The sequence below is a fragment of the Bos javanicus genome, chromosome 22 (assembly GCF_032452875.1).
Source record: "Bos javanicus breed banteng chromosome 22, ARS-OSU_banteng_1.0, whole genome shotgun sequence".
In the NCBI taxonomy this organism is placed as follows: Eukaryota; Metazoa; Chordata; class Mammalia; order Artiodactyla; family Bovidae; genus Bos; species Bos javanicus.
The window spans coordinates 7,645,716-7,664,350 of NC_083889.1; the positions used below are offsets into that span (position 1 = coordinate 7,645,716).

At 40.8% G+C, this 18,635-nt stretch overlaps 1 protein-coding gene and 1 pseudogene across 7 annotated transcripts in view; one reads left to right on the forward strand and one right to left on the reverse strand.

Moving 5' to 3' along the window:
* Positions 1-18,635, forward strand: part of FBXL2 (F-box and leucine rich repeat protein 2) — a 111,767-nt gene that overhangs the window by 49,589 nt on the left and 43,543 nt on the right. For 2 of the 7 annotated variants that reach the window (XM_061395800.1, XM_061395802.1), the window contains one exon: positions 18,398-18,452. The exons of the other annotated variants lie outside the window; for them this stretch is intronic. In XM_061395800.1, the coding sequence (XP_061251784.1) occupies positions 18,398-18,452 (55 nt within the window). The remainder of the gene's footprint in view (positions 1-18,397; positions 18,453-18,635) is intronic. 7 annotated transcript variants of the gene reach the window in all.
* Positions 11,560-12,091, reverse strand: LOC133235634 (large ribosomal subunit protein eL31-like; annotated as a pseudogene).

An 18,635-nucleotide genomic window follows, 5' to 3' on the forward strand; every position in this document is an offset into this window, starting at 1 on the left:
AGTTAATAAAAAAGAAAATTAAGTCATGGCAGAATCTTATGAAAGATACAGCAATTACGTTTTATTTGAACAAAATAAATATTTGCTTGGCTAAGAGAGAATATTCTTTGGGTATAATGACCATTTTAAAGTTCCGAAAGTGGTGACAAGGAAGGAGGAATATGTTTATCATATACACCCACACGGCCCTGGTCAAGCACAGAGAGCCGTGGAGCCAGCGTGATTCGGGTGGGCCGGCTGTGGCCGTGCGGCTGTAGGGGTGCCATCCACAATAGACCAGAGTGAGCGGCGTTTCCAGAGTCGTGCAGTGTTGCCCTCTCGGTCTGAGCACTTTTCTAGCACAGACATCAAACCTTAGTGTGAATATGTCATTTATACCCCGGGAGACTCATAACCAGCTTCAGGCCGACGCACATTAGTCATTCAGCACTGGAGTGTGATTAAACTCCACCCTTCTCCTGAATACTGCTGCTCTTTGTGACTCAAGGCTGCTAACTTAATATTTTTCCCTTCTGGTAGAATTAGCTCTTGCACTGTACTCAGCCATGGTACTGTTTCTACCTATTGACCAAAAGGGAGGAGGAGTTGGAGTGGGGAGCGCTGTGGAATTATATAACTTTCTGTGCTGGTGTGATTTCTGAACTGCTGTTTTAAAAATTTTGATTCTTTTAAGGATCCGTGATGGACTCAGCTTTCAAAAATCCTGGAATCACAGTTTTTGAATCATGCTAAGGCTCACACATAGATCATTTTTTAAAAAAGAATTGTCATTTGAGAGCAAATGTTCATAACATGTTTATTCGTAGATTTGCATTCCCACTTCTTTCCTTATTTTGGAGTCTGTAAGGGGAAGTTAAAATTTAAAGGACTGCCGCGGTAGGTCTTCTCTGACTCTTGGGTCTCAGACCTAACTCGAGCCAGATTTTAATTTTTGTTGGCCTTTAAATCATTTCTATCATTTTACTCTCAGATTTTCTATTCTCAGTAGTAATAGCTTTCCCTTTCCCAGATACTCTTTTTAAGCAAAAGTTTGAAGAAGAATTTTAGCCAGGTTGCCAAAGCAGACATCTTTGTCGTACGTTAATTCCACAACAAAGTGAATGACTGCTACAGAGTCCCCACCTCACGAAGCTTAAGTGCTGGTTGCTTTTGCTAAGTTCAGTGATGTCTTCATACTTCAGCCTGTCTTCAGCTTACATTTTTACTTCATATTGTGAACTTCTTTGTGACAGAGCAGACTGTTGTTCCTGTTCTTACTGAATTCCTGTTTACTTTCCATCTTCATCAATAGGTGTGAATTCTTTGACTTTATGATAATCTTATTTACTTGCTGCCAAAGTCATTTTCTCCTCTGCCATTTTTTACTGCATCTGTTACTACCCTCTTAAATTCTCTGCTCACCTCCGTTACTGATAATATCCAGTGAAGTCTGAGCTTACTCTCTGGAACCATTAACAAGCATAACCTAGAATTATGTACTCCATCACTTTATATCACTTCAAATCCAATCAGAAAAATCTGTTTTTTTAATCTCATCATCTTATTTCTAGTTTTAAGATCCCTCAATATTCTTCATCACTTTATATCACTTTGAATCCAGTCAGAAAAATCTGTTTTTTTAATCTAATCATCTTATTTCTAGTTTTAAGATCCCTCAATATTATTAATTCACGGACTCCTTCTGCTACCCATTTTTAGTTTGTTACTAACAATCATTGACAATTTTGCTTTCTGTCCTGGTTTCACTTATAAAATAAGGATGTTAAAGTTCTCCCTCTACCCTTCACGCACACACACAATTCAACAAACAGCTTGTAATTTTGCTGTTCCTGGAATCAGTTATATAATTCTTATAATAATGGAGATGTATAGTTTGTTATAATCTCTGTATCTGTTACTGAGTTGTGTTGTCCTTGCTTATACTTGTCTTCATTGTTATTGGATATATTACTTTTGGAGCTTGACTTGCTTGAGATTTCTACACTCCTTATTTACTGGTTGTGTGACCTTAAAGTGACTTCACTCCCCAGGCCTAATTTCCCATATCTGTAATAGTAATAGTTCTTACTTTAAGGGGCTGTTGGTAGCTCTGAGCATCTGGCATTTAATAAATGTTAAATAAATGTTTTATTATTGTATAATATAAATTTTGGGTGTCTGAGTACTTAATAAATACTGTTGACAGTAGAGTTAGTTTTCATACAAACAGTTGATAAAAGCAGGCTATCCTGATATGCATCTTAACGTATGCTACTGCTAACGATCTCAGTAAAGGACCTGGTTATTAAGCGAGTTAATATGGCCTGCTGCTTCATTTCATCAACTTGCACTAATTTAATCTCAATAGAAATTGCACACTACCATCTGACATTAAACTGACAACTTTTGGCGCTTGAGCGGAGTAGTGGTGGTAATTATGACAACTGATAATTATTTTGTATTATTAAGAAGGCAGTCTCTTGGAAAGAACCATTCCTCTTGAGAAAAGCAGTCTGGCATGAGCAAGTATTGGCCCACAATTCAGGTTTCAAACTGTAAGATTAATTTGTTTGACGTTAAGTTTTTACTTCTCTTATGGGCTTCCCGGGTAGCTCAGACAGTAAGGAATCTGCCTGCAGGGAGACCTGGTTTGATCCCTGGGCTGGGAAGATTCCCCTGGAGAAGGGCATGGCAACCCACTCCAGTATTCTTGCCTGGAGAATTCCATGAACAGAGGAGCCTGGTGGGCTACAGTCCATGGGGTCATAAACAGTAGGACACGACTAAGTGACTCACACACACACACACACACACACACACACACACACACGTGGTTGTTTTCGGATTTTAGTGCTGAAATGAAAATGCATGTAAACAGCTTCATAGGAATAGGGAGTGCTACATGCAGTAAATATTTTAAACATTGTGAGAAGACATGGCTCTTGTTAGTAATGAATAATAATGAAAGAAACCTTGTTAGACATATTTTTAAAAACCAAATCACCATTATCTATGTAATTTTCTTTCCTTTTAAAATGTATGTGGATCCATGACAAAATTAAGTCCTCAGTGTGTTTGTGGGCTTGATGAAGAAGGATTGATTGCCCCAAACAGGAGAGCTGAGCCTAATAATTTTGGCAAATGGAATCAACTACATAATTACATATAATTTGGCAGTTTTACTAGTTTGCTAGGGAAAATTATAAAATAACTAGCACTTAAATTTTTAAATTTCCCTTTTCTAAAATTTATAAGCCAATTCCATGAGTGAAAATAATTGTGGTTTTTGTTGTAATTATTAAGTTACAGCCCAGTGCCTATCTGTGATCAAGGGACCCTGGGGAGCAGTGCAGTAAAGGGCTCATTCCTGTTTGGGGCATCATTGAATGGGCGTTCTTGCCTGCTGGCTGGTTGTAGTACTCCATGGACTTTTTCAGGGACTGGTACCTTCTGCTGTCTTTGGTGCCTTTATATATATTCCAAGGCAACCAAACAGGTAAGATGCTCTTTTAGGGGTACATACTGCAAATTGGGCCTCCCTGGTGGCTCAGATGGTAAAGAATCCACCTGCAGTGCAGGAGACCTGGGTTCAGTCCCTGGGTCAGGAAGATCCCCTGGAGAAGGGAATGGCAACCCACTCCAATATTCCTGCCTGGAGAATTCCATGAACAGAGGAGCCTCGCGGGCTACAGTCCATGGGGTCGCAAAGAGTTGGACATGACTGAGTGACTAACAAGTAGTCATAGAACTTCAAATACAGGTTTAAACATCTATGCAGATTTTTTTGTTGTTAAAGAGGTTTTTTTTTCCTTTTGGTTTGTTCATGTTTATTGTTGTTTTACCTTGTATGAGGCTATACAGGACTGAATTAATATATGTTGAAATTAGATGCAGATGCTTAAAGGCCCTCCCTCTGTATACCGTTATGTACTATTTTAAGGTTAGCATCTAAGTCCAAATCACGGCAGAAGCAAATTGTCCTCTGGTTAGGGTTATGCTTACAATTAAAACTCTGATGATGGCTTTGGATTTTTAAATCTACATTGGGGTGGCATGAAGCATGAATAGAACTCCACAGATAAGGGTGAAACTAGTATATTCTGCTCTAGAGTGTTATCCCTGGAAAGTTATGTTAGAGAGCTGTTAATTTAAAAGCTGTGAATTCAGTAGTTACAACAGAAAAGACTGGCAAATTTGATTCTCTGAATAGTAAAATATGGCAAAATATGCCATACCAAATATAAGCAGCATAGTGGCAGATGAAATAATTCAAATACACATTGTAGGAGAAGGCTATCTTCTTCAACATATACACAGATTATTAAAAATTAAGAAACAGATGGATTAACTCTTAGAAAAATTTGAAGAGGGTCTGAACAAAGGAGGAAATACAGATGGTCAGTAAATATATTGAGTTGAGTTGCCAGAGGTCATAGGCTTGAAAGGTTGTTGAGCTGTGAAAGATGCCAGGATTCTTGGCCTCCAGAGGAGAGGAATTCAACCCAGGGCCAGTGACGAGGCTTGATCGCTCAGAGCTTTTATGTAATGAAGTATTTTTAAAGTATAAGAGAGATAGAGAAAACTTCTGACATAGACATCAGAAGCGGGCAGAAAGAGTACCCCCTGCTAGCCTTTAGCAGTATGTTATATACCTATCAGCAGGCTGCTAATTAGAGAAAGGAAATGTCTCAAAACTCAGAGTGGCACCAGGCCCCTCACCCACAACGTGCATTTTGAGATAACATTGCACAAGGTGAGTCATCCCAGGCCATAAAACGATTGACATGAATCTTGAAGAAAGGCAGGTTTCCAAGTAAGGACATAGTTTCATTAACACAGATCAGGAGAACAATGTTTGAGTAAAACATACTGGTTTATTGAGCCCTTTTTGGTTCTGAGTCTTAAGAGGATCAGACTTGAAGAAAGACTAGGGTAAATACATAGTTCATTAACATAGCTTAAGAACATTTCTGTAAGAAAAACGCATTAGTTAGCTCAAGGTTTGAGAAAAGTTAAGTTCAGGTGGAACCAGGTGTCTTCATGGTAACACAGAATTTTAAGAGAAACCTCCTTTTAATTATGCATCAGTTCAGTTCAGTCGCTCAGTCGTGTCCGACTCTTTGCGACCCCATGAATCGCAGCACGCCTGGCCTCCCTGTCCATCACCAACTCCCGGAAAAAAATCTGAGACTTGTAGTTTGTTTCCTCCTGCCGCTTAAGAGAGAGAGAAAAAACGCCTGACACTTGCAGCCTATTTTCTCCATTTGGAGACCCCTTAGCCTTTCTGCCTGTTACCCTCTCAGGCTGTACAAATATTTAACTTCATATAGTAATATTTGTTTTTCCAAAGTGGTCTTATCAATTTGCATCCATACAGACAATGGATAAGAGACTCAGTTGAGTTGTTCTTTCTAATTTTAAATGCTGTACGTGTCTTAAATATAGACTGACATCTCATTGTGCTGTTGATTTGAATTTCCCTAAATTCCAATGATGTTGAGCATCTGTTTATACGTTTGTCACTCACATGTGTTTCTTCTTGGGTGAGGTGCATGTATGTATTTTTTGCCTATTGCCTATAAAAAAACCCCGTTTTGCCTACTGTTGATTATTGGTTTGTAGGCGTTGTCTTCCCCTTCCTTGTTTTGTTTATTATAGTCTGCGTTGGGTCTTTGTCGCTGCTCTTGGGCTTTCTTCAGTTGTGGCGAGTGGGACGCTGTTTCCCAGTTGCAGTGCGTGGGCTTGTTGCCGGGGCTTCTCTCGTTGCGGAGCGCAGGCTCTGGGTGCACGGGCTTCGGTGGCAGTGGCCAGTGGGCCCGGGAGTTGCGGTGCACTTGCTTAGTTGCTCCGAAGCACGTGGGCTCTTCCTGGACCCGGGATCGAGTCGGCGTCCCCTGCACTGCAAGGCAGATTCTTAACCCCTGGACTACCAGGGAAGCCCCCCATTCTTGTTCTTAATATTACTGGATCCTCTACAGGTTTTCATTCAGTTTTTTCGAGTAATATCTCAATAATCTTTGTAAGAGGACAGTTGGGGGTTTTAATGATTAAAGTGAGTATTTTATTCACTATGATGATTATTGCAGTTTTCTATTTTTTGATTTCTTTTTTATCTGACTAATTTTGCTTCTCTCCAGCTTAAAACTTTCCCTGTTGCCTTTACTGTAAAGTCCACGTAAATTGTTAAGACTTATTCTCCCAGAACTTTCCACTTACTATTTCTTACTGTATTTCCTCTCTCACTCTTTTCCAACTTTCTTGTAAACTCTGATAGCTGATTTACTTCCAGCCCCTGAAAATGTCATTTAATTTGTTGTCTCCCATAGTCATTCTGCCTTCTTGGAAGTACCAGTCTCAATTTATTTTTTATTGATGTGTAGTTGAACTACAATGTTGCGTTAATTACTGCTGTACAGCAAAGAGACTCAGTGTATATATATATATATATTCAGTTGTATACGCTTTGCAACACCATGGACTATAGCCCGCCAGGCTCCTCTGTCCATGAGATTATCCAAGCAAGAATGCCAGAGTGGGTTGGCATTTCCTCCTCCAGGGGAACGATCAGCCAGAATAGAAAAGAGTGTGTGCGTCCTTTCCCGTGCTCTTTCCCAGTATGGTTCATCACGGGATGCTGACCGGCGTGGGCTCTGCTCTGCAGCGCGGCCTCGCTGTTTATCCGTTCTGTGTGTCTCCGTTGGCACGTGCTGACCCCACACTGCTAACCCGACCGCTCCCGCCCGTCTCCCCTGAGAACAAGCCTGCTCTCTGTGTCCCCGATTCTGTCTCTGTCTCATAGATAGGTTCACTTGTGTCAGATTTTCGATTCTGCGTATGTGGTATCGTGCAGTATTTGTCTTCCTCTTTCTGACTGAGTTTGGTAGTTTGTATTTGCATCCATGTTACGGTGAATGGCGTTATTTCATTCTTTTTTATTGCTGAGCAGTATTTCTCTGTATATATGTACCACATCTTCCATATCCACGCATCTGTCAGTGGACATAATTCAAGTTGTTTTCATTTCTTGGTTGTCGTGCACAGAACTGCTGTGAGCATAGGTGTACATGTATCTTTTTTAATTACAGTTTTGTCTGGATATAGGCCCAGGAGTAGGGTTGCTGGATCATGTGGTCGTTCTGTTTTTAGTTTTGTGAGGAACTTCCGTATGGTTTTCCGCCGTAGCTGCACCGGCTTACCTCTCCCCCAGCAGCGTAGGAGGGTTCCGCTTTCCCACCCCTCCAGTGTTTGTTGTTTGTAGAGAAGGTGCCAGTCTTCTGTTCACCCCGTCTTTCACCTAGTTCAGCCTAAGCCTTTCTCTCCGTTCAGGACCGTGTTCACTCTTTCCTGAGTGTGTGTATAGGTTCTTTACACACTTTATAATTTCTTGTGTTTGTCTTGGACTTTATGTTGCATGACACAGTAAATCTAATCTTTAAAAAATTGAGGTTTTATATATGTATAGTTGATACAGGTGTACAATATAACGATTTGATATTTGCACATAACTGCAAAATGATCACCACGTTAAGTCTAGTTAACATCTGTCACCACACATAGTTACAAAACTTTTTTCTTATGCTGAGAACTTTTAAGATTTACTCTCAGCAACTTTTAAATGTGGAATAGAGTAGTATTACCTGTAGTTGCCATGCTGTGTATCACACTCCATAACGCTTACTTGTAACTGAAATTGTACCTTTGACCCCGTTCACCCGTTTGGCTCACTCCTGCACCTCTGGCAACCACACATCTGTTCTCTGTATCTTTGAGATCAGGTATGTGTGTGTGTGTGTGTGTGTTTTAAGATCCCATACGTGAGAGAGATCATAAGGTATTTGTTTTTCTCTGTGTGAGTTATTTCACTTAGCATAATGCCCTCAAGATCTGTCTGTGTTGTCACAAATGGCAGTTTTCATTCTTTTTTATTGCTAAACAGTTTTCATATATAACGCCGCATCTCACATTTTTTATTTGTTTTACTTCTTTGGCTGTGCTGGGTCTTAGTTGCCGCACACAGAATCTCTTCTTGTTATGGCATGTGGGGTCTAGTTCCCTGACCAGGGATCAAACCTGGGCCCCCTGCACTGGGATCATGGAGTCTTAGCCACTGACCATGAGGGAAGTCCCCACATTTTTTAATTTATCGTCCATTGATAGACAGGCACTTAAGTTGCTTCTGTAGCTTAGCTGTTGTAAGTCATGCTGCAGTGAACATGGTTGGTGTGTATATCTTTGGTCCAGTCTTATGCTTTCATTTTCTCCAGACGATTATCCCCAAGTAGCACTGCTGGGTCATATGGTGATTGTATTTTGATGTTTTTGAGGAACTGCCATACTGTTGTCCACAGTGGCTGTACCAGTTTACATCCCATGACAGTGCCCAGGGTTTCCTTTTTCTCCGCCTCCTCACCGATACTTATGTCTTGCCTTTTGGATACAGCCTTTCCAGTAGGTGTGAGGTGTTACCTCACTGTGATTTTGATTTGCATGACACTGAGGACTAGTCTTGTGGAGCACCTTTTCCAAGTGCGTCTTGGCCGTTAGTGTGTCTTCTTCGGAAAAATTTCTACTTGGATCCTGTACCCATGTTTAAACTTAATTCTTTGGTTTCTTGCTGTTGGGTTGTAGGAGTTCTTTGTATATTGAATATGGTTTGCAAATATTTTCTCCTAGTCGGTAGGTTGCCTTTTCATTTTGTTGATGGTTTCCTTTGTTGTGAAGAAGCTTTCTAGTCTGATATAGTTCTTTTATTTCTTTTAGCTTTGGTTGTCTTTGCTTTGGGTGTCAAATCCAAAAAATCATTTCTAAGACCTCAGTCAAGAAGCTTACTGCCTATGTTTTCTTCTGGGAGTTTTATGGTTTTAGGTCTAATGTTTCAGTCTTTGATCCATTTTAGTTTTTGTGGTTATAAGACAGTGGTCCAGTTTCATTCTTTTGCATGTGGCTGTCCAGTTTTCCAAGCACCATTTATTGAAGAGGCTGCTCTTTCCCCATTGTATATCTTGGGTCCTTTATCATAAATTAACTGACCATGTATGTATGGGTTTGTTCCTGGACTCTTTGTTGTTTCATTGATCTGTGTATCTGTTTCTATGCCAATTAGCATATATGTATGTATGTGTAGTGGGTGGGCTTGTCTTAGATATATGTAGATTATCTGTGAATGTATACTTACAAAAATGTATTGTGTAGGCCTATGTATGTCTGTGTGTGAGAACGTTCAGGGCAGAGGAAAAAAACTTCCAAAAACCATACAATATTTGGGAAACCTTGTAGTTTCCTCATGGCCCATGTATGTATGTATTTATGCTTATTTGAAAGTGCATGGAACTTAGCCTTTTCTTCTGAGCTTTTCCCTGCTGCTGCTGCTGCTAAGTCGATTCAGTCATGTCCGACTCTGTGTGACCCCCATAGATGGCAGCCCGCCAGGCTCCCCGTCCCTGGGATTCTCTAGGCAAGAACCCTGGAGTGGGTTGCCATTTCCTTCTCCAATGCATGAAAGTGAAAAGTGACAGTGAAGTCGCTCAGTTGTGTCCAAACCTTAGCGACCCCATGGGCTGCAGCCTTCCAGGCTCTTCCATCCATGGGATTTTCCAAGCAGGAGTACTGGAGTGTGGTGCCATTGCCTTCTCCGGAGCTTTTCCTTACCTAACATTTAATGATTACGCTCCCCTTTTACCAGATACTTTTCATAATCACCACTTCAGTGGCTGCTTAATATTCCATGAAGTTGATAACTAATGATTTACTTAACCTTTTTGTTGCTTTTTAAAATTGTAGGTAAAGCTGAAATAACCACTTAAAAATGTTTCTTTTGTTGAATTATTTCTTTATGGTAACTTCCTGAAATGGAATTACTGGATTAAATGAGGACATTTTTACAGCTCTTGATAAAGCCAGTGTTTCCAGAGGTTGTCACAGTTGAAAGATATATATGTTCAACATATAACTGTATAAATTTAAGTTGTACAACATGTTGATTGGGTCCATTCATATATTGTACTGTAATTGCCATTGTAGTGTTAGCTAGCACCTCTGCTGCTGCTGCTGCTGCTGCTGCTGCTGCTAAGTCGCTTCAGTTGTGTCCGTCTCTGTGCGACCCCATAGACGGCAGCCCACCAGGCCCCGCCCTCCCTGGGATTCTCCAGGCAAGAACACTGGAGTGGGTTGCCATTTCCTCCTCCAATGCATGAAAGTGAAAAGTGAAAGTGAAGTCTCTCAGTCATGTCCGACTCTTAGTGACCCCATGGACTGCAGCCCACCAGGCTCCTCCGTCCATGGGATTTTCCAGGCAAGAGTACTGGAGTGGGTTGCCATTGCCTCTCAGCAACAGTTGGAGACAATGAAAAGGCCATTTAAGCCATGTTAATTAGATCTCTAGGACTTATTTATATACTGGTTGCAAATTTGTACCCTTAAAACGAGATCTCTCCTGTTCCCCCAGCCCCAGACTCTGTAGCCGCGTCTTTTCTGAGCCTGGCTTTCCTTTGGGCCCACATGTAAGTGACACTGCACAGTGTTTGCCTGTCTCTGACTTAACTTCGCAGTGTCCTCAGAGACTGTGTTGTCACAAATGGCAAGACTTTCTTCTTTCTCATGGCTGAGCAACGTTCTGCTGTATCAGCAGGCCACGTCTTTAGCTGTGAATCCGCTGACAGGCACTTAGGATGTTCCCATGTCTCGGCTGTAGTAAATGATGCTGCAGTAAACATGGGAGTGCATACATCTCTTCAGTATCCTGTTTTCATTTCATATATTCAGAAATGGAATTGCTGGACCATATGGTAATGCTATTTAAAATGTTTCCAGGAACCTTTCATATTGTTTTCTGAGGTGGCTGAACTAAATTACTTTCCTGCCAACAGTGTACAAAGGTTCCCTTTTCCCCACATCCTCACCAACACTTGTTTTATCTTTTTGGTGACATCGGTGTACTTTTTTCTATTTTTTCTTTGTTTTCTTTTTTTAAAACAAATTTCCCTTCTAGCTTTTTAAATCCCCCTCCCCCCTTTTTTTCCTTTCTTTGGGCTAATTGTGTTTTCTTTAGCTTCCATAATTTGGACATTTAGGTCATTAATTTTCAGCTCACTTATCTAATAATAGGTAAGTTCTTTGGGCAATAGTCTCAAAGCTCTATTTTTGTTGAATTACATAAGTTTTGAAGTTTAGTGTTTTTTGTTTGTTTGTTTACTATTCAGTTTCAAATATTTTTCAATATCTATTATTGCTTCTTTGACTCATGTATCATTTTTTCTTAAGACATATTTTATTGTAAAGTATAATATATAGTTAGAGAACCATACAGAACACAATTATTAGACAAAGGCCATAGTAGCTATTACCTTGGTCAATAAATAGAACTTCTTCAGTCACCAGAGAAGCACGTCCATTTCCCATCCAAATCACGACTGCGTCCCTCTCCAGGAGCAGCCCTTCCTTGACTTTCACAGCTGTCACTCTGTTTCATTGCTCTGTGGATTTGTCGCCCGTGTGTGCCTCCCTGTCCTCATGGTTTAGTCTTGCCCATTTGTTTGTTTGATTTTCTTTGGTGGTCCTGTAGCTTCATTTGACAATTGGCAGTTAGTTCTCATCCACAGTAGCTGTCTCTAGACTTTAAAAAGTGGTGACAGATAACACAGTAACCAGTGTATAGAGCCTGTTTGTTGAATGCATGCAGTGTGGGACATTCCTTATTTGCTTTGGCCCAGAGAGCTTTATTGAACCTGGTGTCAACATGCACGTGTGGAGATCCCATCTCCTTCGTGGCAAATTCCTGAGTTTCTTTGAGTGATTGAGGGTCATGCTTCTTAAGACCCATTCCACAGATGCACTTGGGAATATTGATAGTGTATCCTCTGGCCACCACCTCATTGATGGCGGACCATCAATGGCCCTGTTTTTTTCTTGTCACCCTTCTTTGTGGAAGCCATCAGACTGAGCTGGGGTTGGGAAAAAGCTAGTCTTGCCCATTTAATAAATCTTCAAGTGTCTGATAATCAACAGGTTTCTTGTCCATCTCTTTGCTGTTCCATACATCTTACCTGTTGAGTAACTTGGGTTCTTTGACATGCAGCAGTTTGCACCATCTGGGTTTCGCTAATTGCCTCCTCATGGTGCAATTTCAGCATGTTTCCTTCATTTTTATTTCTTGGAAATTGACAGCAGGATCAGAGGTTTTTTCAGATTCCGGTTCAGTCCCTTTGACTGTGTGGTGAACGCGAGACTATGTGGTGGTGTGTTCTTTTACTAGAAATCACGTAATTTCAGGTTTTCTTTTTTTGTCAGTTGCTTATATTTGTATATGCTGATTGCCTAGATTATGAACTTATTGGGGTTACAAAATGATACTCTGATACTTTTTCTTCATTTATTAATTGGAATGCTTTTATAAAGTGTTACTTACCTTCAATTCTATTTGATTACACAGTGCTGTAGTTTATATAGGAAAGGCAGGATAATCGCTTGACATTCTTTCCCTTAATTTACCAGTTTTCAAAATAATGAAATATGTGAAGGTATGACATTTGGGAAACAAAGTATTTTCATAATTTCAAATAATCTCCCACAAGATACATATTAATTACAAGGGGGAAAATGGTAACTTTATAATGGGGCACTCTGGCAGGAATCAGGACCAAATGCTCGAAGTGGGCATCGCCAGTAACAGGACAAAGGGACACCAGATGCCTCCTGATGTGCTTCACGAGAGCGCAGAATCACTGCTGTGGCGTTCCTAACAGCAGTGTGTAACTTGAGTGTGACCGTGAGGAAACATTAGATACACAGCAGGGCATTCTATGGAGACCGTTATGCTTCAAAAATAGCAAAGTCATGAGAGATAAAAACTGAGAAACTGTTCCAGATTAGAAGCGACTGAAGAGACATGACAGATAAATGCAGTATGTGATCCTGGGCCAGGAAAAAAAAAAGATTTCCTTTTAAAGGCCATTAATAGGACAATTAACAGGTTTTTAAATACCATCTATAGATCATGAACTCCTTATTACCAAATTCAGACTTAAATTGAAGAAAGTAGGGAAAATCACTAGACCATTCAGGTATGACCTAAATCGAATCCCTTATGATTATACAGTGGAAGTGAGAAATAGATTTAAGGGCCTAGATCTGATAGAGTGCCTAATGAATTATGGAATGAGGTTCGTGACATTGTACAGGAGACAGGGATCAAGACCATCCCCCATGGAAAAGAAATGCAGAAAAGCAAAATGGCTATCTGAGGAGGCCTTACAAATAGCTGTGAAAAGAAGAGAAGCGAAAAGCAAAGGAGAAAAGGAAAGATATAAGCATCTGAATGCAGAGTTCCAAAGAATAGCAAGAAGAGATAAGAAAGCCTTCCTCAGTGATCAATGCAAAGAAATAGAGGAAAACAACAGAATGGGAAAGACTAGAGATCTCTTCAAGAAAATTAGAGATACCAAGGGAACATTTCATGCAAAGATGGGCACAATAAAGGACAGAAATGGTATGGACCTAACAGAAGCAGAAGATATTAAGAAGAGGTGGCAAGAATACACAGAAGAACTGTACAAAAAGATCTTCACGACCCAGATAATCACAATGGTGTGATCACTGACCTAGAGCCAGACATCCTGGAATGTGAAGTCAAGTAGGCCTTAGAAAGCATCACTTCAAACAAAGCTAGTGGAGGTGATGGAATTCCAGTTGAGCTTTTTCAAATCCTGAAAGATGATGCTCTGAAAGTGCTGCACTCAATATGCCAGCAAATTTGGAAAACTCAGCAGTGGCCACAGGACTGGAAAGGTCAGTTTTCATTCCAATCCCAAAGAAAGGCAATGCCAAAGAATGCTCAAACTACCACACAATTGCACTCATCTCACATGCTAGTAAAGTAATGCTCAAAATTCTCCAAGCCAGGCTTCAGCAATGTGTGAACCGTGAACTTCCTGATGTTTAAGCCGGTTTTAGAAAAGGCAGAGGAACCAGAGATCAAATTGCCAACATCCTCTGGATCATGGAAAAAGCAAGAGAGCTCCAGAAAAACATCTATTTCTGCTTTATCGACTATGCCAAAGCCTTTGACTGTGTGGATCACAATAAACTGTGGAAAATTCTGAAAGAGATGGGAATACCAGACCACCTGATCTGCCTCTTGGGAAACCTATATGCAGGTCAGGAAGTAACAGTTAGAACTGGACATGGAACAACAGACTGGTTCCAAATAGGAAAAGGAGTCCGTCAAAGCTGTATACTGTCACCCTGCTTATTTAACTTCTATGCAGAGTACATCATGAGAAACCCTGGGCTGGAAGAAGCACAAGCTGAAATCAAGATTGCTGGGAGAAATATCAATAACCTCAGATATGCAGATGACACCACCCTTATGGCAGAAAGTGAAGAGGAACTAAAAAGCCTCTTGATGAAAGTGAAAGTGGAGAGTGAAAAAGTTGGCTTAGAGCTCAACATTTAGAAAACGAAGATCATGGCATCTGGTCCCATCACTTCATGGGAAATAGATGGGGAAACAGTGTCAGACTTTCTTTTTTTGAGCTCCAAAATCACTGCAGATGGTGACTGCAGCCATGAAATTAAAAGACGCTTACTCCTTGGAAGGAAAGTTATGACCAACCTAGATAGCATATTGAAAAGCAGAGACATTACTTTGCCAACAAAGGTTCGTCTAGTCAAGGCTATGGTTTTTCCTGTGATCATGTATGGATGTGAGAGTTGGACTGTGAAGAAAGCTGAGCACCGAAGAATTGATGCTTTTGAACTGTGGTGTTGGAAAAGACTCTTGAGAGTCCCTTGGACTGCAAGGAGATCCAACCAGTCCATTCTGAAGGAGATCAGCCTGGGATTTCTTTGGAAGGAATGATGCCGAAGCTGAAACTCCAGTACTTTCGCCACCTCATGTGAAGAGTTGACTCATTGGAAAAGACTCTGATGCTGGGAGGGATTGGGGGCAGGAGGAGAAGGGGACAACAGAGGATGAGATGGCTGGATGGTATCACTTACTCGACGGACGTGAGTCTCAGTGAACTCTGGGAGTTGGTGATGGACAGGGAGGCCTGGTGTGCTGCGATACATGGGGTCGCAAAGAGTCCAACATGACTGAGCAGCTGAACTGAACTGAACTGAATGAATGATTATGAGTTTGAGTAAACTCCAGGAGTTGGTGGTGGACAGGGAAGCCTGGTGTGCTGCGATTCATGGGGTTGCAAAGAGTTGGACACAACTGAGCAACTGAAATGAAGTGAATGAGTGTTAAAGAATGACAGCTTTTTCGGGGTGTGAATGAGGAAAAGATGTCTTTCATTACCATTGTTGGTACTGGAGACAATCACAGCCACTTCAGTAAGGCAGGAAGAAGGATAAACGTATGATCATTGAAAAGGAAGAAAGAAAAGTTTCATTGTTCTCAAGTGTATTGATTTTGTTTGTAGAAAATCCTTAGACTATATAAAAGAATTTGTAAATATTGCTATATGCAAGTAGCATATGAAAATTAACTATATACTAGCAACAATTAGAAAATGACATTTAAAAAATTCTGTTTTAATATTAACAACATCAAATAGCCAGGAGGAGAGAGCAAATCTAAAACTGAACAGCATCTATGTGGAGAAATACAAAAATTTCTATGAGATAGTAAGGAAGTCCTAAATAATGCAGTATATCATGTTTGTGGGTTGGAAGACTTAACCACTGTAAAATTTTATAGACCCCAGAGTGTCTATAAATCCAGCATAATCCCAGTAAAATTTTATAAATTTTTTTTGTGAAATTTGATATGCTGATTCTAAAACACAAGCAGAAATTCAAAAACTGAGAGTAGCCAAGAATAACCAAGATAATCTTGATGAAGAAAAACAAAGTTGAAGGACTGAAGTTACTGGACATCAAGATCTTTAAGTTTCATAATTAAAACAGTCTTACTCCCACAGAGGCAGACAGACCAGTGGAGCAGAAACACACCCACTCCTGTATACCCCTGTGTGTATTTATTTGTAACCAACTTGTCCTTTCAGGGCTCTCCTAACAAAGGGTGGTTATCACATTTGAGGTAGGAAGCAATTTCCAAAAAAAAAAGTTTTGAAATTGTTCTTAGTTACTTTGTGTATTTAAGTAGATAGGAACTATCTTTTCATGGAAGCAAGCCCAAGTTTTCATTTAAAAAATGGAAAATGTTAGGTTTTGAAGTTTGATGCAAATTGAGTATTTAACCTCTTCTTTATAACTCTTACCCCTTGAGCTAACTCTGTTTCTGTTGCCAGTGTTCCAGGCTCTGTCATTCAGGGCATTCATTTTCTTCACTGAAAAGTGATTCAGTAATTTGGCCTACTGGGCAGTTGGGAGTTGTAGCATGCCTGCGTGTGCAAATGCAGCTACATGTGATGGTGGTGTGGGAGGATAGGGTAAAGAGTGAAGGCCGTCTGCTTCTCCATCAGCAGCTGCAGCGCTGGGTAGTGTAAACTTGTGTTCACGCTGTTGGCTCTCACTTGCATCTGAACGTGTGAGCATCTTGTGTGAGTTAGTGTGAGTCTAGCTTTTATAGATGCAGTCTCCATACAGCATGCTTGCTCAGCACAGGCTGCCTCATCTGCTGAGCAGTTGAAGAGCATCCAGCCTAATCCTGCGGGAACAGTAGCTGTAGCTTTGTGTAGTGTCACGGCCATGGGCTATCAAGCTGCACTGCTGCTGCTGCTGCTAAGTTGCGTCATTCGTGTCCGACTCTGTGCGACCCCATAGACGGCAGCTACATGGGTTCAAATTCTGGCTCTGCTCTATCTGTGTGGCCTTGGAGGTGCTCAGTGTTCTTATGTGTAAAGTGGAGAGCATAATAGCACCTCATAGCAGTGTTGTGACAATTAAATGACTAACGTAAGCAGTGGCTAGCATATAATTTTCAAGCACACAGTTATCAGTGTTGTTATTATAACTGAGAGGTGGTGGAGTGTGTGGTCTCCAAGGTGGCATGTTGCTGAGGAATGTTTTCAAGGGAAAGTGAGCTAACCCCTTTCTACCTTCAGCTTGTAGTTCAGAAGGGATGCTGCTGTGAAACACGATCCTTCTGTAGCGTCCCCATGCCTCTCTGTCTGGTCCTTGGCCTTTCAGTGAGCTCATGATCAGTTGCGGCTCACTGGGGAATGGTCATAGGGCACAGAACACAGACATTTGAGTTGGTGGGGCAAGACATATCACATGAAAGCAATGTATTGTAGGTGTACAGACACCCTGAAATATGTTTATTATATGTGTGTGTATATTTGGTACATGTTTTCCCCACCAGCATTTTCCTGTGTACAAAGTTCCATGGAGTCTTTTAAGATTAACGCAGCCCTTATGCTTCTCTCCTTTGCTTTTCACTAGAAAATGATAGGAATCTGCATAGTAGAACAGTATCTGCACCGTCACAAGCCCTGTGGTGCTGCTCGTGGGTGCTTTATTGTAGGCGCAATGCTCTGGTGGTTTGTGGGTCTACTGTCTTCCCCAAGCCTGTGGATTTTCAACTCACCGCTTGTTACCTTTGAAGAATTTTGAAGAACTTTACAGGTGGCTGTTTGCCATCTCTCTTTCCTCCCCGTTCCACACACACAGGCACAGACTGTCCTAGTTAAGTTCCGGTGCTGTGGGGATCGAGACCCTGTTGAACCTGACTGCGTCGCCATTCACTCTTCCTCTCCCAGGAAAGCTGCTCTTTGTCTTCAGCTGTTCCTGCTGAGCACTGAGACACATGCAGCTATTATCCTGCGCTGTCCTCAGCAGCTCAGCTCTGCTGCCATAGTGTCAGGCGCTCTCTCCAACCCTGCCACGCTGACAGTGTCCACTAGGTTTTAGGTTACTTCTCTCTTCTTTTCTTTTTCCCTGCCTTTCCTGTCTTCTGTAGCTTCTTGGCTTTTGCTCAGGAAAAACTGGTCATTTATAGACCTTTCCAGGTAACGAGCTCCATCTTTCTGCCCTGTGAACAAATACATAAAAAGCAAGTGGGTTTTATCGTGGAGCTTTTCTTGGCCATACTGTTTGAGCCTCAGGCACCTGAGCCTGTTTGGTGCGTCTCCTACCAAAAGGGGAGTTTGCACTTGTGTTAGGGGCGTGCTCTCACTAGGCTCAGTGTCTGGCAGGTGAGATTGGTCTTTGAATAGAACAAGGTTATGATCTACTGTCCCATGTCTGTGATTTAGAACAAGAGAAATAAAAGTTTAATGAGTTCTGGTTTAAGGAAATTTGTGTAATGTTTCTGTAACAACTTTGGAATGTGCAAACATTTAATATTTCACAATAGCGAGGTAAAATTATAGTGCTCTTGTATATTATGAATTGAGAAATCTTGAAAAAGTTATTAATATGCAGATGGCACACTAGATTTTATCTTTCAACTATAGATATTCTAAAATGTTAATACCATCTCACTTTTGTGCTTTTTCCCCTTTCTTCCTAGAATATTTTCCTTCTTGGATATAGTAACCTTGTGCCGATGTGCACAGATTTCCAAGGTAGGGTATTAACCAGATTTGTAATCAAGAAATAATCATGTAAAGTAATTAGCCTCCAATTAAAAGAAATAGAAAAAGGAATAAATTTTTAAAAAGAAATAATCAAGTTTTGTTAGAATGAGGATAAGTTTTCTCTCAAGTAAACAGTTAAACGTTAAAATATCATCTTTTATATTTAACATA